The sequence below is a fragment of the Aythya ferina genome, assembly GCF_964211825.1.
Source record: "Aythya ferina genome assembly, chromosome: 15".
Lineage (NCBI taxonomy): Eukaryota > Metazoa > Chordata > Aves > Anseriformes > Anatidae > Aythya > Aythya ferina.
In genome coordinates, this window is record NC_140314.1 from 15,788,148 (window position 1) to 15,814,527 (window position 26,380).

Genomic DNA, 26,380 nt, shown 5'->3' on the forward strand with positions numbered 1-26,380 from the left:
ATGCCAGTACTCTCTTCTGTTAGAGAAAGAAGAGCTGCAAAGTTTTTCCCATTATGAAAACTGCAAGTATCTATTTACATCACACAAATATGTTTAGTTGTTTTTGAATACTCACTTTGCCATCACCCTTTGGATTTAAGTAAACAACATAATGTCCACCATGGTTATCTCCACTGTGTACTAGAACTGCATGAAGAATGTAATTTGCAGGATCTTTAGGATCTGTTTTTTGCAAAAATTCATCTAGTGGCAACTGTTCAGGGAACTCAAACCTAATTTTGAAGAAGAAAAAAACTACATTAAAAAACTACATTTGTTTGCATTATGTTTAAAACAACAGCTACAAATGGCAATTACAGTTCTGAATGACAAATTCAACACTTTAACATTCAATTCGGGGACCTCTAACATATGCCTGGACACACACCTCCCCCTTGGAACTGATTCAAAAATAGGATTTTGCCCTTATTAATTATTATTTATTATTATTATTGTTTACAAAAATACATTGGCTGGTCTAAATTCTACATCCAAAACTAAAAGCACACAAAGAAAAATGCACCAAAAAAATCTACCCCAAACTCACCTATCATTTATCTTGATGTTCTGGTCAGTCTGAGGATCATACATAAATCTCATGAGCTGTAGGTGTAATACTGGTGGCAATGTGAGAAACTTCACACCCTTCTCTGCCTCCTAGACGTTTTAAAGGAAACAGAGGGTTGAAATTGTAAGATTTTTAGCAATTTGACACACCTGCCTGCTGAAGATATTTTTCTTTAAACTTTTATTTTATAGACTTGACACCATAATGTGCAAAGAATAGTTAACTTCCACCCCAGTTTTGAAACATCTTAATGCTGCAGTCCTCCCATGAGCTCCTCCAGTAACATCATACAAGAAAACATTTCATTTAAATTTAGGTCATTCATGAAGCACATGTGAACATAGCACTACGTTACGAGCAACTCAGGTATAAATGAAATTAAAAAGAATACTGAGGCAAAATCTCATTTCTGATCAATTCTGAATTTCGTGTCCACTGTATCCTGACAACAAATATTTCACTATTATGCTGCTTTCTGAGAACACCTAATAATATTTACCACATTACTGACAGAAACTGCTATAGGGAAGCTGCAAAAATAAGCTCTAGTAGAAAAAGAAAAATTGTAAAAGGACTACTACTCTCTACAGTAGATGCTGCAAAGTACAACTGAAAAGCTCAGAAATGTACACGTGAACAGTCAAAATTCCACAGGTGCACTTGATGATGATATAGAAATTGCCTCTCTAAAGTAACTTTCAGAACTATGCTTTTTTGTTTGTTTGTTTTGTTTTACTAGACACAGAAAAGTGGGCCACTCTTAGAGAAAGGATTTGAATAATTTCTCAGTCTTGAAAATCAGTAGAGAATTTAACAGTAAAATCATTCTAGTCACTGAAACTGTTACAGGTACAAAACCAAAATTCACTGCTGAGTAGACTTTTAAAATCTAAGCTCTGTTTTGAGAAGTCTAACAGCAACTTAGAGAAGCTATGTACAAGCTTGCCTGAAGAGAAAAATGGCTAAGATCAGTTGATACAACCTTGAATGTAGGTATCAGTAGCAAAGTTTATTGGCCACTGTAGCTTTGCTTTATCAAGGACACAAAAATAAAATTTAAAAAACAAATTAAAAGAAGAAAAATACCTGCAAGCCGTGTTCTCCTGCATCATACTTGTTATCACCATCCAACTGTTCCACTGCAACATAGTCAATGAAGGACTCAAAAACTAAATGAAAAGGATTGGGAATAATATGGAAAGAGGAAGAAAAAGTTAAGTTTACTCTAGCTAAGGGCTTAACATTATATTTATCAAATAACATTTTAAGACACTAGAACTTGTACTTGAGTATTTGTCTTTATAAAAATAAAAATTAAAGTTTTACATTGTTCAAGAATATCAAGAAACACACCAAAATTGGAGGGGTATAAAATTTCAAGATTTTAAAATCAGTTAGAACTGCCTGCCAAATGTATTCTCTCTACAACTGTTAAGTAGCAAACTAGATAATTTTGTTTGCTTGAGTCTTACGCATCCTTTTTCATGTCTTGTATGCCAAATACTTGGTGACCACTGATAAATGATCAACGTTATGCTATTCTGATTAGTTTATTCTTTTTTTTTTTTTCCTTAATGCTATGGTCAGGCCTAACAATGAACCTATTACCCATAAGTTCATCTCCATACATAAATTATAACCTACAGCGATAACACTACTGTTATTAACATGTCACTGATGCACTTCCGTGACACTAGTAAAACCTCTAAATTCAAAGAGTTTCATGAAAATATCTCAGAGAATTAGGCGGGAAGGAACAGCGTAGTGAAAAGGGAGAAAGGGAAAAAGAGTAACATAAGCAAAGACATTTTCTACAGAAAATGTTTTCAACGATCTGTCAAAAAGTAAGACCCATTCCTCTGAAATTAAAACAAGGATCCTTCAAAGTGATGAGCAACATCTAACCCATTTGAAATCAGCAGGCACTAAACAAACAGGTATTAAACCCATCTGGTAACAACAAAACAGAACAAAACAAACAGCCCAGCATGTTGAAGTGTTTGATTGGTGCATATCACAACGCATCACTTACTATTTTTCTTTCCCTTTATACTTAGTTGGATGTCATAATAATCTTCTATTCGTTCAGATCGGTAGTCTACATGTTTACATTGGATATAAGACTGTAAACAAAAACAAACACCATAGAATTTCAATGTACGCAAATAACAGAGTTAATTTTAAGAAGTACTAACAGGTTAAATACATACCACCATCTTCCCTCTGAACAATTTAGGAATAGTGCCTTCTACACACGTGCCTTTCATTTTATTTTCCACGTTATCAAGCAACTGAAAGAAAGATCAGTTTTTACATAGGATAAACATGCACAGTTGCTAAATTCAGTCATCACATACAAATGATTACTATACTGATTAAACTAATTCATTTGCATAAAAACAAAGTTTTAGTCTATTCATACTGGCATCTCCTTTTTTAGTCCTCCAAATTCTCTTCTTTCCCCTAGAAAATGTTTTGAGGGCTACCCCAGCTACCGTCTTTTGGGTTTGGAAAACCTCACAAATTAAGTGATGCACCTGCATGTTCAAAGTTGCATTCCTCTCTACAGCAATATAAGGATCACTAGAATAGGTGTGTTCTATTTATTTTCTACCTTCCCTATCCTTCACAAACTCCTCACCCTCAAAAGGTCACAATTAATCCCATTCTTAAAAGAGAGAAATAAACCAAGGCACATAGCCTTAATTTAATCAGTTAAGCGTCACTATTACTAGGAATGTTACTGTATTGTATTATATACACACAATATCAAGAGACAATTCTATGATACATGAGTAAGAAATAGCAAAAACATACCACTCGACATAATTCCTGGACATCATGTTGCATGAAGCTGTCTAAAGTTTCCCACCTTTGTAAGGCAAATCAATAGAAAAATTACTATACCATAAAGAAAATTTACAGCTCAGAAGTAATTTTCATGATTTCTTCTCATACCAGGAATTTAATATATAGCAAGATGTATAGACTAAGATTTAGTACTGCCTGGTGAGCATGCTTTTTAGTTCTACAGCATTTACTTGGCCTACAGCCTGCTTCTAAAGCCATTTTTCCTTTCAGTAAGCCCAGCTCAGAGGAGGAAGGGGCAGTGAACCTGTGGGACATTTTGGCAGCTGCTTTGCACGCACCTGCCTTTTCTTTCTGTGGTCCTGGTAACAGGAAAGCAGCCCATGCCACTGGAAGAGGCCAGGGTCAGGCAGTTGGTAACAGAATTCTTCTGATCTAAAAACTTTTTGCAGTTCATGTCAAAAACTCAAGAGGAGACCTTGGACCAACTCACTTCTGTCAGAAAAGTTCCCACAACAAACTTCTAGCTGCCTCTGTACAGAGCGCCCTTCAGGTGCAGCTAAGCAGTGCTCAGGGCTTATTTGTGCACATCAGAGGAAGCAAATGGACTTATCCTGGCTCCTTTGTACTCATCTGAACAGTTACTCTTGGATTCACAGTAACTCCAAGGATGTAGCCAGCTGCCTGAACACCACCTGTACTGTATGTACATTTGCAAGCAGTTGTGCAAATGGAGGAACGAGTGCAACATAGTCAAAATGCCTCCACAGTAGCCAAAATGGTACACTGCAGCAAAGATGTTCAGTGCTACTAACTTAAATAAAAGGGAAAAAGCATAAAGGAGCTGTTTTTAGTTTCACTGTGAAATACTTGCTCCTCAAAACTCTTTATATTTAAAAAGCATCCTTGAGTTCAAGTCTCTGACAATTCCTTTTGCAACAGCCATCACTCCCACTATATAAAAAAGGCTATATTTACCGTAGGCTTCAGCTCCTGTGTGAGCCAAAGGTTCAGCCCCGGCTCTTGAAGCCAGAAGCACAGGGCTGATCAGGAGCAATACTAACTTTATTTTCCCCTCCCACTCTCTTCTCAGTGACTCATCTGCATTGTCACATTGCAGCATGCTGCTCCCAAAAGCATGCCAAAACAACTGTGTGGGGGTCCCCACTGGAACAAGATCAATGAAGTAATCCATTGGGTAATTAAGAATGGAAAATAGCCTCCTGAATCTCCAAGCCTTAAATGCTTGCCAGCTTGAAGGACAAAAATCAAAGAAAAGGTTACATACTAATATTAGGACTTTTAAAAAGGAGGTCCTGCAGACAGCATCACTTTCTGCTGAAAAAATCCAAACTTATTTAGATTCTACAGAAACTCATAATACCCAATAAATATACACAGCATATAGCTAGGTCTCACAAGGTCAGAACCCTCCCTCTCTGACTTAAAGGAGGAAAAAGAGCAAATCTTCAACCACATTCAGAAGTTCCTTCCCAAGAACAAAGGCAGGCATGAGCACATTTTCAGAAGCTTACTCTCAGGTACAAAATTAAGCATGTGCAACACCCTCAGGAAAGATCTCCTCATGCACCTGAGGATGACACAGTTAAGATACTAACTCAAGATGAAGTATTTATGATATCAGCAAGTCTTTATAGGACAGCAGGAGTGCTGATAAACTAAGCATACAATGTACCAGTTGGAAGAGGATACCACCAGATAAAGATACAGCACTGAGGTTACATTTTAATGTAACCTCAATGTAACAATGTAACAAAATTTCATTTTAAAGTCACCTCAAAACATGAAAAGAAAAGAATAGCTGTAAGGTTACGAGAATTTTATCAGGACAGACCTCTTCTACAAGTTTTAGCAGAAGCTGCAGGATCAGAGACCTCAGAAACGTGACTGTCATGCTGACCACTAGGACAGCTATGTGATCATGTAAGATCGTATAATTTAATTTTCTAACTTGTTTTCAAACAAAAAATCCTTTCAATACTATTACAAAGGATTAGTTTATAAATACAGATGTAGCAAAATAATGCAAACAATAATCTTTTAGAATAATTTTTAGCTAAAAACCCTCCAAATTCATAGGATGTGCAAAGAGAAAGCTTGTAGAGGTTATGCTAATCTTCATCTTCTCTCAACTTCTGCTCAACCAAAATATCAAACTAGTGTAAAAAACAAACAACAACAAAAACATCCTCAACACAGCTATATTGTGTAATTCTGTCTTCCGTATATCTGTACATTCTAGATTTAAAATTATACGTTGTAACACTGTCTCACAAGAATTGGTACCAGACCAAAGAAATACTGGGCAACAAACTGGATACTGGGGAAAAATGAAAGTAAAAACCAAGCTTTTAATAGATGCATTATGAAGGAAAAGAGGGTGCAAGAGTAAAGAAATCGCGAAGAAATATTTTGTGTGTGTGCTCTGACACCTTTACTTCACACCATGGGTATTCCTTTTAAGCTTTAAATCATGAAACAGAATATGGGATAAGCGTTTCTAAACTGTGGACAGGCAAAAAGACATGCATCTTTGACGTATAATAACAAAGCATTACAACAGTCATCAGTGCTGAACTAACAAGCTGGAAATGCAAGTTACTGTTATTTCCCTAGATTGAAAAACAGAAACAACTCAGACACTAACAATACACGAACTTCAATATTTCAGCGATGCGTTTTGTTCTCAATCCTACTTAGATAAATGTGTCACAACTTTCAGGTAACACGAACCCCAATCCCACTACTGATTTGTTTGATGACTGTGTACCTCCCACCAATCTGACTTTTGGATCATCCAGCTTTAGGAACGATTATTACTAAAAACCTATCCAACTAAACTGAAAAACTAGCAGTTAACATATTGTATTAATATTTCTCTGCACTTCTCTAAAAAGTCTAGTTTAAATAAAGCCTTTTTAAATAAATGCTATATGAAAACAAAAAATAATTGAGATTTCTGAAACTTACCCAAAAGATTTTGTTAACTTTTTAGTTCCAACTGGTTTGTCACTATGTTGTAGCTCATAAAACACTCTTTGCAATGCTAGAGGAACACTTTTGGATGAATCATCTCCTTCAGTGGGCATCATGTACACTGCCTGAAAAAGTATTCAGTTCAATTAGTATCTATGGAAAAGTTCATTGCTCATATTGTTGAATACATCCTTTCCTCTTCAGTGACTTACTTCATATAACTCCATTTAATCACTCCAAAAGAGTCTGAAAAAAAATCTTTTACTGTAGTGTAAAAATATTAATTGTCTGGAATCACTCTTCTTAGAGCACAGTGGTTAAAGGGATCTGAACAGACTCCATTCACGGGAACGTTATCTAAATAGTTAAACTCCACCCTAGAAAAGTAAATACACCGAAGCATTCAAAACACATGAACAATTTATCACACTTTGTATGCCTATGCAATCATCACAGTAGGACCAGATACACCGAACAACACTATAGGATTTTAAAAATAGTATTGCTTTTGTGCTTTAGCTTGGTTCTGTGTGAATACTGCCATCTCCATTGGGGGAAAACAACACATGGAAGTACAAACAGCATCAATCAGGAACACAGAAAGGGTCTACGTGCAGGAGAAGGATGCCAAAGGACACTCAGATTCTCCGATACATTCCTTCCTACTTAACATCACCAGTGGTAGCAACTGAAGTAAAAGCTCAACAATTCAATTCACTGATTCTACCAAACCAGGAAGGATTGCAAACAAAAGTTACACAACTAGACCAACAGGCCTTCAGAAAGTTCGAACTGGCAGTGAAATGAGATTCATTGAAGAAATTGTACACCAATATATCTAGGGAAAAGTAACAGCAAAGAAAAGGTATTGACTGAGAAATGCTCATTTAAAAATTGTGACTGTAAAAAGAAAACAGAGGCAACTTCAAAAGGAGATAACACTTGAAATAATAGACTCTGATATTAAGTAGTATAAGAGAAACATCCTGTTAAGAAACAGGAATATTGCCAGCTGAGTTTTTGCCTGTGAAACAAGAGAAGCGTACAGCTTTGTGCACGAAGCACTGAACTGGACCTCAGCTCCTCTCACTCCATTTCTGTCAGCCTAGATTTCAGATGTGTTCAGCACATCCACCCTGCGCCTTATGTTCCCTGTGTACAGAACGAGGTTAGTACTTCCAGTGTGTTGCTCAACTGCTGGGGTAAACACATTCGTTGTTAACACAAATGCTCAGTGCAGAGGTAATGGGAGCTACAAGACAGACATTAGATACAGACACGGCTGACAGAAAAATACAACTTAATGTCAAACAAAAAAATGCCAAAAAAAAGGCAATAAAATATGTTAAGATATTGACTGGCCAGTCAATATTTAAAAATTTCTGAACGTCCACAATATGAGTTTTCAAACATGCAGAAACAAACACTTGAAGGATGAGAACTCTATGAGACTATCAGCTGACCAACCACAGTAGTAAGATGAAATAAAACAAACTGAAGTTCCTTCGTAACTTTTTACTGAAATACTGATTAGTTTGGTAAGGAAAGCAAACCCCTGACATTTGGATTTTTAAAAAAAGTTAATTATGCAACAGTAAAGCAATGTGATAATTCGTGTCATTTTATTTCTTTTTGAATTTTATATTTTACTTTCAAAATTTAGCAGTAAACTGAGATGATATAAAATAAAAACATGACTGAACACTAGTAGCATTTAAATTTACATTTGTAGTTAGTTGTGAACTACATTGTCAAGAGCAATATCTACAGACCTAGAAGGGCAAACACGCTCAGGCCCCTTCCCAGTTGAGTTCCACATATCTCCATGAGCGGAGACCCACAAGCTCTCCACACACGCTAACATTAAGTTTGACCACCCTGATTGTGAAGCACTGTCAGAATCTTGCAGAATTAACTTAACCTCTCCCCAACCCCAGCTTATGAACCCTTTTATAAGCTGGTTGTCGCTGGCCCAAAGAAGAAACAGGAAATACCTGAGTGACCAAGTTTCAAATCCATCTTTCAAATCTAATCAGCCTGTATTAATTGTTTTTTATAACTTGTAAACAACCACTCATAAAAAGCAAAAATTTAAGAAGTTGCTTGCTATGTTTAGGCAAACAGGATTTGAAAATCACATAAGGAAAAAAATCAAATGTAACTAGTGCAGATACATGTTCTTAAAATACTTTCCGTATATATTTGTCAATAATAAGTATTCGAATGCTATTGTCATGAACATTCTTTGTGACAAACCCAAGATGATACTATAGCAGGCTAAAAGTCAACCTAGTGATTGTCACTATAGCTATCTCCTTCCAAAATGAGATAAATGGGAGTTCAGAATACTGTGATGATTAAACAAAATCAGGTCCTTTGCATTTAGTTCTTATTTGGTTTCCTCTTGTACTATCTGGATGACTAAATCCTTTCCTGTATCTCTCAAATAATATTAAATCATTTATTTAAAATTTATTTATAATGACTTCATTCCAGATGCAATTGGATAAAAGCACCAGTTTTATTTCTTCTGAAGTTCTAATATTTTACTACAGACTGACATCTAACATACAGCCTGCCTTTGGTTTTTCCTTCTGTATGTGTATATAAGCACAACTGAAGAACACATCTCAAAAAGCTTAAGTGTTTCTTCAAGCTAAAACAAACCACAATCCTTTACAAACCTTTATTTTCACGTTTAGCCCTCACAAACCTTGAAAACTTGATCTCAAGATCAAGGAGTCAGGCATTTTGATCCATTAGAAAAAAGCAGCATCTTTAACACCTGAGAAGTTCCCTCAGGAAATGAACACACAAGAATGACAGGAACATGTAGAGGCAATGGCTAAAAGCAACAGACTGGGATACAAGGAAAATCTTAGATTTTTATGTCGTAAAAGAATGCTACAGACAAGCTTGAAGACAGTGCTTAGAGTCAAAGACAGTTACTTAAAGAAGGGAAGAAAGCACTGTGCTTTTGAAGGTATGGTAAAATATATTAGCTAAATCATTAGCTAAATTAAGGAGAACAGATCGGGGAGAAATGTATTGCACCTATACTTGAGATTTTAGCATTGTTATGTAAATGTTCTGCAACATGCTCACAACCTGTAGGGAATTCTTCCAAGAGAACCAGCAAAGAATTTTAAAACTGACTGGCTGAAGCAACACTGACTGACTGGCTGGGGGCACTGATGACAGGCACAGGAAACAACATGAAGTGGTCTGAGACCAAATCTGGACTCCCCACTGTCCTTTGTTAGAGTAGACTGAACTTAGGTGCACATTACCCGTCACAAAGATATGTCCTGCTTTATTCCCTACCACAGAAGCCACCCGGCTGCTAACAAAGGGAAGTTTTGTTTCAAGTACCAAGGAACCCTCTAACTGCTGTTTGGAAACAGAGCAAAGAAGGAAAGATGTCTGCATTCATCCTCTCCCACGCTTCATCAGAGGGTTTGACTTCCCATAAATATACGCTTGCACTTGATATTGTTCGTGCTTTCCCAGCTCTATTCCTGACAGCATTTTCTCTGTTAACAAACCTCTGAATAACAGTAATAAAAATAATTATTTCTCATAAGTATGGAGGATTAACAGAAATAATGGAATTGGTGATAATTAGCTGTTTTTAAAGGAACAAATTTGTTCAAAGTGAAAATAAATATGTTGTAGAAATTCACGTTTGTTTGGTTGGTTGGTTGGTTTTTCAGACCAGATAGGTAGTGATTCTTCTTTATCTGTAGTGACAGCAAGTGAGTACCAAAAACTGCCTAAAACAACCACTACTGGTTCTTTTGGTTTGGGGGACTCTGAAAATCTGAAGAATAAGCAGAGAATTAGGCATCCAGTACCATCTCCATTAAGGTATCTGCAGTTACCAGCTAGTAAATTAAGCTCTCTCATATGGTTGCTATCCAGATATTAACAATCCCTAACAGCTGGTATTTATTTTACAGCCTGGGGAAGAAGTGCAGGGGAATGCCTGAGAAGACTAGTTCAATTGAAACAAAACTGTATCACAAAAAGCATTTTGTCACAGAACAAGTTTTCTTTGTGGTACATACTGATTTACTGGCTGCAAGACATTCTAGAAAGGAAACACTCAATTGGATTAGATGTAGCTATTATAAAAACACATTTTTCTTTCAAGAAATATGAGGTTGTCCAAAAAAAAAAAATAAAATGCACAAACATTACGAATGCTGAGCAAAAACCAGGCATTATAACAAATAAGCTGAATGGGTAAGTTACACCTCTTGTTAAAAAAAAAAAAAAAAAGAAACAGGTGCACAACATAAAACAAGTCAAGTACTTATTTCTTGTGCATGGCATTGGTAAAATCTCAGTTACAGTCTACTGAAGCTCAACATGCCATTTTTCTGAAACTCTGAAGAGTAAGCAGCACACTGTAAAAGAGAAAAAAAAAAATCCCAACTGGGGCTCTTACAGGCCACTGTCTTATCATTATTATTTGTATCACAGTGAAGAATAGGTATAGGAGAAATAGGTACTGGAGAAGAGAAAGCTTAATGGAACAACCTAGCACACAAAAAAGAAGTCAGAATTCTTCATTTTCACTAAGAGATACAACAGGTGCAAATGGCAAGAACACAAAAAACTTAGGTAAAACTACAAGAACAAAATACAACAGAACACTAAGAATGGCAAAATAAACTTCAAAAATAGTTGAGAGTGAAGTGTTTATTATTATTATTTGTAAAGAATAATAGTAACTAGTAACAGTAGAAGGATAAAGTAGGATCAATAGGACACTCCAATAAACTAAATGGTACCAAGTAGTATAATCTTCTAACTAGCCACGCTTCAATAAAGTAATTTACGTTTTTTACCCCATTAAGGCTACTGCACTATTTTGAAATTAAACATTATCTTGTGCATTTCATCCTGTTTCAGTGAAATATTTATTAAACGCATACTCCAAAATTTTACTCCTTCCAGCAAAGAAGTACCATCTGCAGTAAATAAGAAAACATATGAATGAAGCAAATATAAAAGCTGTTTAAGTTGCTGAAATTATAATGCTTTCCCATCACTACAAAGATTCAAACCACAACAGCAGAAAATTCAGCTATACAATATAAATTAAAAGACAGAACAAATGAACCTCACAGGACGTACTTATTTATCTTTTTATGTTGTTTATGGGCTGAGAAGTCATAAGTAAGTTTTATAGTTTAACTATTTAAAGAAAGGAAAATTACTTTCCTCCCATCTGCAAGAAGTAGAATCAGTCTTTGTTTTCCCTTCAACAATTCAAAGCAACATTTGCACATAAGAAAGTCTAGGAAACACCCCTTCACTCAGGTTTTTCTACCAGGTATTCTGACTACATTCACAAAAAAACAAGAGCCTATGCTCAAACTAGAAAAGGAAACTTGGGGTTGAAGTGCAGGAAGCAAGATGTGCATCAGCATGTCACCACTTCCGTAATAGGATAAAGGAGGCAAAAGGAATAGAGATGCATTCTGAAGCATTTAAATATAAATGTTCTAGATATTTCAATTAGCAATGTCATTTTTTCCACATACTAATTACCTTTCGTAGTTGATTTGTGAAAAATAAAGTCTGTAACAAACTGTTCATGTAACAAGTTGCTCCCTGGTTCTTCAAGCCAACATATCCTGTGTGCTTCTTTGAATCCCACCTGGAAAACAGCAGTTAAAAAAAAAAAAAAAAAAGAATTTTATTAACTGTAAAGAGCACTTCTTCTAAGGTAGCACTGCTGGTAGGTATCAGCTACTCTTCACTATTACTTAAGGTTCAAAAAAACAGACTACATATGCTTTCCTACTGCCTGCTAGATTTTCTTTGTCAAGATGCTCTATATGGTGGAAAAAATATTTATTATGAAAGTGTACTGAAATCCAAAGCTATCCTTTTAAAAGCAAGTCTGCATTCAAGTAGAACCAATTTGTTTAGAAGTGACGTGAAGCAGAATGACTCAGACAAAGCAGTTTTAAAACTGTAAACCAAGGGAAGATAGATAGGAGAGTCACCTGACTGTATCTGAAACTCTTATCAGTTGTAAGACCAGAAATATAGAGGCTACATTAGCAGACACATTAAATCACAAATTAATTTGTACAGAAGTAAAAGTTCTACAACACTGTAATATAAATTGAAGTTTAATCTTGACAAAAATGTGTATGACTGACGAAAAATACTGCTTGCGAGAAATAATCAAGTAAACGTGACAAAGTAAGTGTCAAATAAGCTACAACTATTAATAACAAAGTACTTGAAAACCTCAATGATGTAAAAATATTAAAATTAAGAATTATTTTTGAACAAAGATACTTACGCCACTCCATGTGGAGCATCTGCTTGAACGTAGACTTCAAAAGTAACTTTGTCCTCTTCTATAAAGCCTTTTTCAGGATCAGTAACTTCCTGTAAAACCAGAATGACACAGGAATATGAGAACTGCAGAACTTCTCTATATTACAAGATGACTGTCGTGAAGCATCCAGTTAGGCATTGCCTAATTTCCAAGCCTAACCTACCAGTAATAATAAACTGAAGGGAAAAAAGAAGAACATTGGCAAAGCTGTTTTTCAGCTTAATACACTTAGTTCTTTTTTAATGTCTCAATACAGGAAACTCGTTCCTGGCTTTTAAGGTTTTACAGTACTATTTCAATTTCCTGTAGATAATAAGAATCCGTAATCAGAAGTTGGGCTTCTACTTGAAGAACATTATTCCAGCCAGATGAAAGATTAGAGGGCCAGCCTTTGAAAAGGCTTAAAAAACTGTCTCAACTTAAGATAAGCCTTAGCAGTATTATTAGTGCATTAAAGTATCTATATACATATACAAATAACACATGGAAAGAAAGTCTGCATTGCTTCAGAATGATGATGCCACTTCCCCCTCCCCCCCAATAGGCATTCAGATACACAGAAAATAACAGTGAAGGAATGTTTATGTCATACTGAAAGTAAAATCAATCTATAATAACTAAGTACAGGAATTCATACGAAACTGAAAATAAATCTTCAGCAATGATTAAAAAACAGCTTAAAAAAAATCTATAGGTATCTCAGGATCCAGGAGTGCAAGTTCAATATTGTATCTATAACGTAATAGATTAATGTACGTCCAAATACTTACACTCCAGGCCATGAAGTTGGAAAAGCCCCAGTCATTTTCCTTATGAAAGAACAAGTGACTAATACGACGGCTGAATGATTTTTCATCATCTTTGTAGTTTATTATCTTGAGAACTGCTTGCGCGTGACAAGACCACGACCTATAAACACAGAAGACACATTTGAAACTCATTCAAAACCAGCTTTTTATAGTCATTAAAACATTTTGTTAGTTGGTTGGGTTTTTTTTGGTACCTTACTTTCACATTTTTATTTTTTCTTATTAGATGTTAAGATTTGGTTAATTATTTTCAAGGGTATGAATTCCTGGGGGCTTCTGAGGGTGCATTATGAACCTGAAGCTGCAACAGAGGTTCTCTTAAGGCAACAATATTACTAATAAAGTACTGCTGGGCAAGCACAGGTAACAGTAGTTTAAGAAGCTAACTGATCTCAAGGTAAGCTGTTTCTAACCTACTTCAGCACAGATGGGTAAGCCAACTGAAGGTGGTCTTGGTGTCTCCAGAGTGTGGTAACTCAGCCTCTAAGGAAAGGAAGAGATTCTTCTGCGTTCCCTCCCACCAAATAAATTCCGCTATCCTCTTAATCTGTCTTCAGTAGCATTTCATTGTGACCAGTCCTGTTAAAATTCATCTCGCTTATGCAAAACGATCAGACTGAACAGTTCAAACAATGCCTTGTCACTGTCTTATACAGTGGCACGAGTGCTCCATCAGCTGTGCCTTGTTTGATATACTTTTAAAGATCACATTGTTCTTTCCCTGTGATTAAACGTGTGTGAGATGAGCATTCACCTCTTAGGTTACAAAAACGATGTGAAAAAACAACTGCTGTTATGCACTGAGCTGCAAACTGTGCAAGATTTCATGCAAGAATAAAGTTATCTTACTGGAAAAGATACCTTTGAGACATCTGCTCTCTAGCTGCATAAGGTGCAGTAAATGCCTAGAAATTTTATTTACCTTCCTAATTTCCTGCATTATTTGCCAAAGGGGTAAAAGATAGCCAATTTTGTTTGGCATAAAGGAATCTAAGAACATGTCCATGTCCTCATATTGGCCAATGAGCAATGAACTCTGTTTAGGAGATACCTCAATGCACTGTTCTGCCTCAGCTGCTAAAAATTACCTGCTCATGCTATTTACAGGCAGGATCTATAGCTCAGCAAGGCTACTGAAACTCCAGCAGCTCTTCAATTTGAAGTAAACTCAGGACTTCTCACATGCTAAGAGAACTGTCAGTCAAAGACTTCCCTCCAGCAATCAAACAGATATATATATAAATTCTACCACAAACTTGCCTAAAGACTTATACGCCACTTTTATTTTATTTTATTTTATTTTTATTTTTGAAGGGAGGGCGGGACAGGACACGACTCAAAATCTGACAAGCATTCTTTCCTCTCAAAGAAAGATTGGTAGATATTTCTTTTTCCACAGATGTCTTCATTTCTTGCAATACAGATTAAGTAGTATCAAATGAAGACTTGTAAAATAATTAAAAGTGTCTTACGTGGAGTCGGATTCAGCATTGCACTGTAGGAAGAATCCTACACTTTTTTGGTGTGGTCTGTCCGGGTAGAGTCGTGGCATAACCATGATCTTCCATGGCAAATTCCGTACAAAGCAGGGAGGACTGAGAACTGACTCGCTCAATCTGTTGAAGCGTTCGACTGTAAACTGAAATGTTGCTTCTGATCGCCAACTTGTATCTGTAAAGTACACAAATACATGCAGAGAGCATTTGAAAGATCTGATGGTTTGCCCTTCAAAATAATTTTCAAAAATCCTGCAACATGGGTGTGTTTTCTGTAGTGAGATTCTGAAAGCAACCAAAAGTCCAAAATCCAGTGTCGTTTAACTCTTTAGCAACTGAAGTTTCAATTTTCTTATTTTGAAAAACACACTGCAACAGCATTCAGGAAAACAACATTGAAAGACACATTCCTTCTGTACTGTTTCTTCTTAAATCATTTTATTACTAGAATTTGCTACCACTTGATTTTTTCTAAAGCTGTAGGTACAGTAAGACAGAAATATCAAATGCGTTACAACAAAAATCACATCCCACTACCTCCCCTTTTTCTGCAGTGTCTTCACAGATCAGTTCAAGTCAGTTGTTGGCATGAACCAAGACATTTGAAGGATTTTCACAATCTGTTCTACTGGCCTGTCAATACCAAGTCACCACTTAGCTGGTTTCTGGTTGCAAGAGTATTTTTTCTAAAACAGATCAACCTCATACTTTTCTTTGACTTTCCTATCAGATAAATGAAGAATTTTTTCAAGACTAGGGTCCTGTTGCTCTTTGTTGTATGCAAGTTTTAGAGATTTTTAGCGGTCTAAAAGTTAAATCAGACAGTTTTTAATGTTGCTTATTTTGACACACAAACTAATTTTGCCTTCTTCCCACATCCCGGCTTCTTCATATACCACAATCTGTTCCACTTCTGTTGTACAAAGCTGTAACAGGGTGCTGGAGACTGCGACAGCTTCAGGAAGGCACAAGACTGGGCTCTTTTTTGTTGTGACATGCCTCATATTGTATATAGGGAGAAAAAACTCGCAACTTCTCTCAACATTTTCACAAGGCAAGGAACACGTACAGTGCGTGCACGTGACGCTCCCCTCCTTTTACTTTCATGGCTCCAACTTAACATCTGCAGAACATGGCAAGATTTGCTTCTGGGTGTGGGTAAGTATGAGCAGCACAGGGGGTGGCACACGGCATGCGGGGTCCCAACGTTATTCCCATGTCACCCACAGGGGTGCAGAACTGGAGCAGATGTGTCACATGCAGTGACGCCCGAAGCCAAAAGCACTGAGGTACAAGGAACCAGAAACTGGACCATGAAATTAGTGACAAGGTGCACAGTATACAACAAAGGTTGCGTTTTGGTACTTGCAAAGCAGTCTTTCACTTGGAATGCTTTGTGTAACACCAAAGATTGTGTTGAATGGTGCTTTTTTTTTTTTTTTTTTTTTTTAATGCAGGCAAGTCCTGGTTGCTACCTTGTTTAAGAAACTAAACTCTTTTGATTACAACATGCAACAGTGTAAAGATTATACACTTCACAAGAAAATTACAAATTTTGTCCCTAACTGTGCAGAAGCTTTGACAGGTTTCATTCTTTGCCCTTGCAAAATGGTTTTCTTTCCAAGCAGTTATTCTACTGCTGATTTTGATCTTGGCAACAACAGTTGGTCTTATTATCCCTAAGCTTTCCTAATTAGATCTCAAAAGTAGCAGCACTACAACAGAAACCAGCCAACCGATCTGCTTCCTCTCCCCTCCACACCTGTAATAGTCTTGGTAATACTCAGTGCTCTCAGCTTCCTCAACAACAGAAGAGTTCAAAGGATTGCCTTCTCCTCCTTTTCCCTACACACAAGTATAGCTAACCAGTAGTTTATCACCTACTTTGCACCTGTTTCCTACCCATTTTACTCACTGCTTGTTGAGAGAATTCAGGCAGCTGCTGTTCTACCAGCAAAGCAGCTCCACGCTTACAAGCTTCTTTGCAGACACAAAGAAAATCCTTCAAAGAGTTAACAATTTAAGAATCAGTCTTGCGTCATGTTTCTCAGAACAGCTCGAAAACGCCTCCCTGTTCACTACCAAGATCAGTCCTTTTGGACTTGGTTTAGGCGTCCGAAAAACGAGCAGACCAAGTTTGCTTTCTGCCTCCCTTAATGCAGCTTTCAGAGCACTTCAGTACAAGGATGCAGCAGTGCTGCCACGTTATCTGCTAAAAAAAAAAAAAAAAAAAGGCAGCCCACGCAGCATCTGCAGATGCTTCAGAGCAAGTTTGCCTGTATTTCTTGATTCTTTTCAGGAAAGCCTGTGTGTGAGACCTCACCAGGGAAGGGCACTCTTCTCGGTAGAATATTTGAACAATCACTAGAAACCACTCCACAGAAATTCAACCTCGCAGCAAAGGTCAACCCTAAAATAGAAGTTTCTTTATGAATACAAACAATCCCTAAAAACAACAACCTTATTTTCCTTCCAGAAAGTCCACATTTTTAACAAGTGCAATTGATTAAAAACAAGAATTGTATTTAAAAGAAATTTCTAAATGCTAAGTCTGATTAATATATTGAGCACATAAGCAAAACCTTTATTCAACACCACAAACATATCCAACAACTTCTAATAAAAGGCTGCAACTGGCAGCAGGATATTTTCTTAGTGACTGGCAAGTAAGACTTTCATAAATCATTGAAATACAAATATGACACATGAACTTAAACACAAGACAAAAAGAACAGACCCAGCTAACAATGCCTGCTGAAATTCCATGCAATGGATTGTGTTTGGTAGGTGGAAAAGGTTTGGTCACCAGTGAGATGAATGTCACGCATAACATCGTGATACAACAAAGATCCTTCAAATCAGAGATCCAAATACAGAACATGATGCATTTCAAGACTTTGTACATGTTTAAGTATTTTTACCTTTGAGAAAAGCAGATTTTTCTCTTAGTAGATGTTGCTACCTTTAAAGTACACTGGGCTCATTAAAATATTTTGAATGTGAATTATTAATGGAGAAATTGACTGGATATTCTCTGAATATTTCAATAGTGATCCAAATACAGCATGCAATACTAGCATATGGCTAAGACTTATGCTTCTGAAACCCTCCTAGCCTCCGTAATTCTTCACCAAAATGAGACTCAGTGGGTAATTTCAATGCTGTGAGTTTATTTTGCTAGGGACCTTCTGCCTGAACCTCAGCTTCAGAGGGAATTTATTCTATTTACTGGTTGGAATGCTGATGCACTTCCAAAACAAATTTGATCAGAGCCCCCTTTTTATTATTTGCAAATGTATACATATATTTGCAAAACTGCTATTCCACCTCACAAGGCTTGGTTCATGGAGTCCTTGTCTGTACAAAGCATGGCACACTCCTTCAGCTGGTTCTTTTTAATTGCCAAGACATCATACAGGGCAACACCAGGTTACAGTCAAACCCCTTGTAAGAATAAAGCTCTGTCTGAAAGTCCAGTTGGCAGTCCACTGCTGCCCCAATCACATGTTACAATGCCAACAGTGAGCTACCTAGCAAAAGGGATGAAAGCTGCACTTTTCCCACTTTATCAGTCTTTTTTTTTTTTGTGGTCTAAGCATGAGGAAAAAATCACCTTAAAAGTTTCCTGAACTCAGAAATTCACTAGAAAGTTGGTCTCTATGATCCAGTAAGCAGCATCAACATTTTATCCTGCTTTTCGCTGTTGCAGAAACCATTTAACTCACTTGTGAATATTCTTACTGAAGCAGTGTCTGAATTCTCTTCAAGCATTGCTTTTCAGCTCAGATTGGTCTCACTGCTACAAAAAACAGCAGTGGAAAACAGCATGTTTAAAGAGGCCAGTGCCTCCTCCCTGCATTTTTCCTATCTTGTGAATCTCCCACGCTGTCCATTACGCATATACACCATGCTGCAAACCAGGATAGCCTAGGAACAAACAGCAAGGCAGCAATTGCACTGATGTGTAAGTAATGCAACAACAAGCAACTAATCTGGTTTACAAGGCTTGGAAAGGGCATCATTCACTTATGTGATGCAAGTCTTCAGGAATGTTTTTGCAATTACGTTTTGCAATAACCCTACTTTCTATCTGTGTCAATGTAGAAGTATCATAACACCAAGATGTATCCAGACACTCCTTAATCAAACATGATAGTCAAGAAATACCAGAGTAGTGCTAAATCATCACATTTTACCCCTGAAAGGTGTCCCACAGCAGAATGGACCAAAGCTCTTGACCAAACTTGAAGTCCACCACAACATTAGTACTGCCACAAACACAGAAGCTTTCACAAGCCTTTTGCTGAATGCTTTCAGATACTTCTTTTCCTACAGCAGCACACTGATTGTCTGAGATAACTCAAATATTTGGTAGATGACAACTTTGTTACTGTAGCTTTTTGATTAAAAAGTCAACGTCATTCTGAATGAAGAGAGGTGCATAGCTGATTACTTGCCATCTTTGATGCAGCTTGGGCTTCAGTAGCTGCTTCAGCAGCTTAACTTCCTTTTGCTTAATTTGTGCAAGTATATGCGGTCAAACATCTGAAAAAATTTTTGTAATAACTGACCAATAATATTAGCTACTGGCTACACTGGTTCACTGCTATCAGGTTTTCTAGCTATAAACACTTTTACCAAGAGCATGAAATTCAGAGCCATCCTTGCCAGTCAATCCACTTGATCTCCTCTTGCTACCCAAATACCAGGACCCAAAAAAAGATGCGTAACATCTTTTAACAGCAGGTAACTTGGTTTTGATCAAGACAAAAAAAAATCTCTTTTAGTCTTGGTTAATTACTCTTGAATTCCTGATTTGAGAAATCAAAGGCCCCCTTGAATGACAATCAACAAAAACAACAACAAAAACATAAGCTAAACAGACATCATGTTTACTTTTTTGCAATAATCTGATCTTAGGAAGCTTTATCTTTGCCAGTGTTACAGAGGCAAGTCAACCATGAGATGTTTCTGTCTTGAATTTAAACCATATTCTGTTCATGGAACACTACCGTTTTTTATCAGCATTCCATCTGCTATTGGGTTCCTTGAACACATGACAGCAAGCACTTTTTTTGCCCTTTACACTCAATTTGTGTTTTTTTCTCAAACAAAAAACACAAAACACTACCCACAAATATTTCAGCATGTCTTTGAGTACGTAAGACTTCCTAACTCTCACAAGACAGCATGGGACAGAGAATCAGAGAGAAACAGGTCCCATTCAGATTTTGTCTCCTTTCCCCCAGTTTAATTTTTAGTTCTTTGAAACAGGAGCAGTTTCTCCTCCTAATACCTTCCGATAAGAAATAGTATTACATACTTTCTTCACTAGATATAACAGATTTAAGTGAATTAAAAATGTGTTATCTTTCTTTAAGTAAGGCTATACATATCTACTTATAGTAGAAAGAAAGTTTACACCTTAATTTTTATTTAGCAAGCCAAACAAAAATTAAAAACCTAACTGCTTTCCCCTTTCATTAACAGGGCAGTAGTACAGACTTGTTCCCTTGCAAATCACAAATGAAAGTGCATGAGAGTTGGGGGGAGAAGTGTTCCTCAGACGAATAGTTAGCAGTGACTGATCATAACTGATCACAGCTGCCACCTGACAACAGCATAGGACAGATAAGGACTCTAAACGTCCTGAAGGGATTGCATAACTGACAAAATTACAATTCAGCAAAGCACCAGCTGCAGTGTGTTTAAAGGAATATATCACAAAATATAACAACAAACAGTATCACTTCCTGCAATTTTTAAATGAAAAAAGAAAAACAAGTAACAAACCCTCAGATGCCTAATCCTACTGTATAGCTAGGTCATAAGAACACCTAAACAGAAAAAAAGCAGTAACTACTGAGGCTTTGATTTTCTAGTGAGCTGTAGTTTAGAGGACACACAAGACACGGAGCATTTTGTTCTTAAACTCCTAAAAATAAAGAAATAAGCAAGCTGCATGTTTTCATCAAATATTTACATACCATCTTCCATGTCTTCTTCGGTGTTGTTATGTCCATCAGCCATTGCTACATTCCCATTAATGACAGGATTTTGAGTAATTCTTGGAGGATCATCTGCATCTCCAGCTAAAACAGAAAAATAAAAATATGTATATTATTCAGCTGTATTAACATTTCTATCTCCAGCAATGTTTATGAGATAGACAAGACACAAAAGGCATGCTTTTTCCTGCAGAGCAGTATCCACTAACGCTGTAGTGCAACTATTGCACAGGTATGCATCTAACTGTAAAATTCCTCAAAGAGATAGACACTTAAGGATTGAGCAAAAAGTCCATGTTAATACAGAACACAAATATAAAAAACAACTTGATTCTTAAACTTGCAAATGGCATTACACTCAGTATTTCTTAATCATGTCTTGTAAAAAAAAAAAAAAAAAAAGAACCTTTAAATGGCTTTTTTTCCTGCCATTCCACCTTTTTATAGATATACTTCTAACATCAGACATGTACATTAACAATCTACTTCAAGGCTTCTTCAGTGCCACTGCTTTTTAAAGAAAAACTAAACATTTAATTAAAGTTGTGTTTTTAAATCTTACTTGGAAAACTTTGGAAGGAAAATCCTTTCCCCTCTCAGGATCATCTTAGAGGTAAGATTTTGCAGTTTCTAGCCACTATTGCTACTAAGTTTTGCTATGATAACCATTTTAAACATGTAAATGCCACTAAAACAGGAGATGTGAAACAACTCTGTGAATCATAGAACAGAGTTTCAGAGATGAATTGCTTCAGCATCTTCCCGATGAACCCAACAACAGAACACCACTTTGCTGCACTGCTCTGCACCAGAAGCTGACTGATCACTTCAGCACAGTTACTGCCATGTGCTTTTCCTCCATATACATTCTTGAACAAACGCTTTCCCATTACGGAATCAAAACTCGGCCCTCCTTTGCTGCCAGCCCATGGGCACACATGACCCCAGAGGAAGAAGCCCGTGGGCAGCCCCCAGTCAGCGGCCACCCGGCGCCTCCCCGCGCCCCGTCAGCACCTTGGACAGCAGTACCCGCTTGGCCCGGGCACCCACAGCCCCCAGTGCCCAGAGGAGGAGCGGGGCTGGGGACTGGGCGTTTGGGGGGATTGGGACAGGGGACAGGTCACTCGGGCCCCTCCTCCACCCACTGCTCTCCCTTTGCCCGTTTCGTGCCAGAGGAGCGACTAGAAGAACGTGCACTCGCTGCACGATGCTCACCGACCCTGGACGTCCTGAGAAGCCAGAGCTGAGGCCAAAGCTGCTGCCAGCTCAGTGAGAAGCAAGGTAGCATTGGGCTGCCTCAATCCTCCCACCACGTTGGGTGTTGCTGCCTTCTTGCAGTTCACAGTACAGAAGGAAAGAGATGCAAACGACAGGCGTTCCTACCCTGCTGTTACTGCAGCAGCAGCTCTGCGAGGAAACCCCCAGAACAAACAGCCTCTGCCTTGGGCATCAGCAGAAACCCACCTGAGGTTTGTTCCTGGACCAGACACAAACGACCATAAACTGTGACACTGACCCCTGACTATCAGAGGCCTGGTGGGTTACAGCACATCTCACCGAGGCGTGAGTGCTATTTAAATGCTGCAGACGCACAGCATGCAGTGCCCAGACTAAAGCGTGTGCCTTCCTCACCTCTCCTGAGAAGGATGATAGCAGGATCAGTTATGAAGCAAAGTCTGGGTTGCACTAGACAGAGGTTTGCAGAAGATTAAAGAAGCCCATGCTGGTAGGCATCAATACCAGCAATGCTACAGCACAGAAAGTTCAAATAAAAAGAACCCAACTGCAACAGAATCAGGGAGGGAGAGGTTTAAACTGCTGCAATTCAAGAAGAGGGTGACAAAAAGGAGAGTAAAAAGTACAGATCACTAAGTTTATTTCCACAGCTTGCTGCCTTTTTTTTTTTTTTTTTTTTCTTTTTTCTTTTTTTTTTTTTTTTTCTTTTTTGTTTAACAGCACGGAACAAGCCTAAGAAGGAAGCCATCCATCCTCTGGGTCACTTCTCCTCCCTGGGAGCACCCAGCCTGCTCGCAGCCATACCGCTGCTCACACACCGAACTGGAACAATCAAAGCCCAGTATCAAAGTTGCCATCAAGCTAACTTCATATCCAGAAACAAATTGAAGCAAACCGTTGAGGAATAGCTGGTTCTTCACCAACAAACTATTTTTCTCGCAGAGAATTTAAATGTTGAAATCATGTTTTATTGGGAAATATCCATCCTTAGCCAACTCTAGAGCTGTCTGTGAGATACTGCTCTACGATCCGCACGCCTGGGAGCAGCGTGCAGGGAGAAAACACAAGCTATCACAGCAAAAGCAATCAACTGAAAAGATACAAGAGATGCAGCTTCTGAGAGATACTACTTAGTGATAAGATAAACTGAATCACAATGCATGCTGCTGCTGCTTCTCCTGACAGATATTGACACACATTTTGTAACACAGCCTTAAGATAGGGAAGACAGATAATAGTAACAAATGTTTTCGGCTGCTGTGAATAAAGGAAGTTTATGATTTCTAATAAAACTCAACAATTACTGTAAATGCTTTGCACAAAGCAAACACAGACCTTGTTTAAGAGATTTGCTAGCAAGCAGTATGACAACATTTGTTTTTGAACCAAGCATTGAAGTATTGATGTCTTTCTCTGTTGTCCTTAAGAGGAAAGAAATGTCAAATTGCACCAAGATTTAATTAAAAAACAAAAAAAAACAAAAAACAAACAAACAAAAAAAACCACCAAAACCCAAAACTTTTCTTAGCCTCAAGCCAAAGAGTTCTTAGCATTGTACAAGGCTGGATGAAGAAAAAACACCTGTCCACACAGGTCAGGAAGGCCTTCCTCCCGAACACACTGCTGTCTTCAGCACAGCTTAAACCACATTGGGTCAACACCACCCAAGTCATGTCACCCGTCAGTTCCTAGACCAGAACAAACAGTTGTAATTGTATCCTTGAAATAAAGGCACAAAATAATCAACCAAAATTTAACATAAACCACATAAATGAAGAAGGTAGTACAACAAAGCATAAAATGGCCTTATGAATAAGGAGTGTCTTCAACTCCTGAAATACAGTACTACAAAATACTAAATTACTGTAGCCTCCAATACTTTAGACAGTGTCAGTAAAGAACACTTGTTTTCTATCTCCTAAAATGCAACACTTACAACTGTTTAGATATTGTACTATTAGAAAAAGGAATGTAGGACATGACAAACAGTGATGACAAGTCAAACATTGAGGGTTGTACGCAGTTTTCTATCTATTCATGCTACTGCACTACTAAGAAACAAAACAGCTCCGGATGTTCGAAGAGGGTTTCAGCAGTTTGGAAGTTCTGTTAGCATCTGAAAAGACACACTTCAGATACCAGCAAGTTTGAGCAAAACAGCTTTTGCTTATTTTCTGAAAGATCACAAATGTTGAAGTGAATCAAGTCTAAGAAACTGGCGTATGCAACCAGAAAGACAGTGGGACATGACAGTACAGTTTAGGAAAGTGATGAGAAGCAAGTCACCTTACACAGATAAGTTACTGGATCATACACGAATTACTGTGCATCAAATTACTGTGTACTCATCACTCATTAACGAAGTCTATCACTAAAGAGTTCAGATGAAAGCCTGAAAGCAAAGTGGTTATTCGAAAGTCAGAATTCTCTGGAGCTACAATTATGCCCAAGGATGCCAGCTCTTACGGAAAGCATTTTTTAAAATCTCCTCATTATGGACAGTGACCTCAACATCAACATAGGTAAATACTCACAATGTTAAGTAATCAGAATGAAAATAGCAAAATGATTGAGAAAGCCTGGACTCAAGAAAGCTCTTCAGATGGATTCAGCTGGTTTAGTAGGATGAACTCAGTGTCACTGTAAGATGTATTGCTCTATTGTTTTACTGTTCACAATGATTCAAATCTACAGGGAAAGAAAACTCAAAGAATGTTGTATTTTTTTCCTGTTTATGAGAAAGCAAAAAAAGATTTTGTCAAGATAATGTGGCCTCTGAAACAATATGAGGCCTGTTATATTCGTACTGAAAAACATGGAGAATTTCATGCATCTCCAAGATACAGGATAGGTAGCTCAGCAGCAAACGTGCTTCCAGTCACAGGTAAGCAAAAGCCACAGACTGACCCCGCTATGGCAGCAGTTATCTGGTAGCAGTATTCTGCCATAGTTTAAGGCTGACAGCAGCGAGCTACTAACCTCACAGGTTTCAGTCATGACTCGTGTGATACCAAGTACTCACATTTTGAAAGATTACAGTGCTTCTCATTAGCTTTTGGATCTGGCAGCCAGAGAGAAGAAACTGAAGCAGTCTCCGTAGCAGGTTATGAAAAAATTCTGTTTCCTTTTGAGGTTAAACAGACCACAGTTTTGGAATAGCAGTGACACTAAAAACTTATGGTTTATCATATATGGTTGCCTCATGATGGCAACCACCAGCATTGACTTCCCCGTGTCTCTACGGTTCATACAGACCTCCATGCAGAACCTCCACGACTACTCCAGAAAGGACAAGCAAGAAGCTCCAGCGTTTACAAGGAAAGGGAAGTCCTACGGCTGCTTGCTACTGGCAGCAGCCTCAGGAGCTGCCCTGCGATGCTTCAAGATGCAGGATTCTGCCTTTATGGGGAGAACAGTGAAAAGACCAGCCTTTCTCCCCCACTGCTGAGTGTTCCAGAATCTCAGCCTTTGTTACTTCACGGAAGACTTTAAAATGCCTTTTAATACCTTTTTAAAAACACGGACTATGCAAATCTCACTTAAAAATTAGTGAAATCAGTCTTGCAGCAGTCAGATTACACCAGCATCAGAGGGTATCAACCACGTGCTGAACATAAAAGCCTAGGCCAACTTTCCATCTCAGTGCCAGAATTCATTGGACCACTTGAAGTTGGAAAAGGACTTTCTGAGGCAGCTTTGCTGAACTGCTGGTCCACAGTGCTTATCACAAGTCCTTTTCAATTTAGGGAAATACGGTATCTTTACAGGATTTTTTAAAGTAGCTATATTAAAATGCATTAGGGAGTACATGATTCAAAATACCACTACCACATTGATAATACCACACAGCTGAAAAACAAAAACAAACAAAAGCCACACCATTGCTAGAAATCATCCTGAAACAGAGCTCAGTGATTTTAAGTGCTATTTTAAATAATCATGTCTTCTGCCACCACACTGACCTCTACTAGACACTGATGAGACCCATTCCAATAACCTTAAAGAATATTACTTCTTGAAAGCAAACAAGAAACTTCCAACAATGTGGAGAAGAT

The 26,380-nt window shown here is 37.7% G+C and overlaps 1 protein-coding gene across 2 annotated transcripts in view; it reads right to left on the bottom strand.

Annotated features, from left to right (window-relative positions):
* Positions 1–26,380, bottom strand: part of USP7 (ubiquitin specific peptidase 7) — a 72,783-nt gene that overhangs the window by 19,857 nt on the left and 26,546 nt on the right. The window contains exons 2-13 of one of the 2 annotated variants that reach the window (XM_084537277.1): positions 21,069–21,173; positions 15,058–15,256; positions 13,547–13,685; positions 12,738–12,826; positions 11,972–12,080; positions 6,407–6,537; positions 3,425–3,479; positions 2,818–2,898; positions 2,640–2,730; positions 1,694–1,776; positions 587–696; positions 116–272 (exon numbers count right to left, since the gene is read on the bottom strand). In XM_084537277.1, the coding sequence (XP_084393403.1) occupies positions 116–272; positions 587–696; positions 1,694–1,776; positions 2,640–2,730; positions 2,818–2,898; positions 3,425–3,479; positions 6,407–6,537; positions 11,972–12,080; positions 12,738–12,826; positions 13,547–13,685; positions 15,058–15,256; positions 21,069–21,173 (1,349 nt within the window). Of the gene's footprint in view, positions 1–115; positions 273–586; positions 697–1,693; positions 1,777–2,639; positions 2,731–2,817; positions 2,899–3,424; positions 3,480–6,406; positions 6,538–11,971; positions 12,081–12,737; positions 12,827–13,546; positions 13,686–15,057; positions 15,257–15,946; positions 16,171–21,068; positions 21,174–26,380 lie in introns of those variants that run through there. The other variant, XM_084537278.1, reaches the window with a different exon arrangement.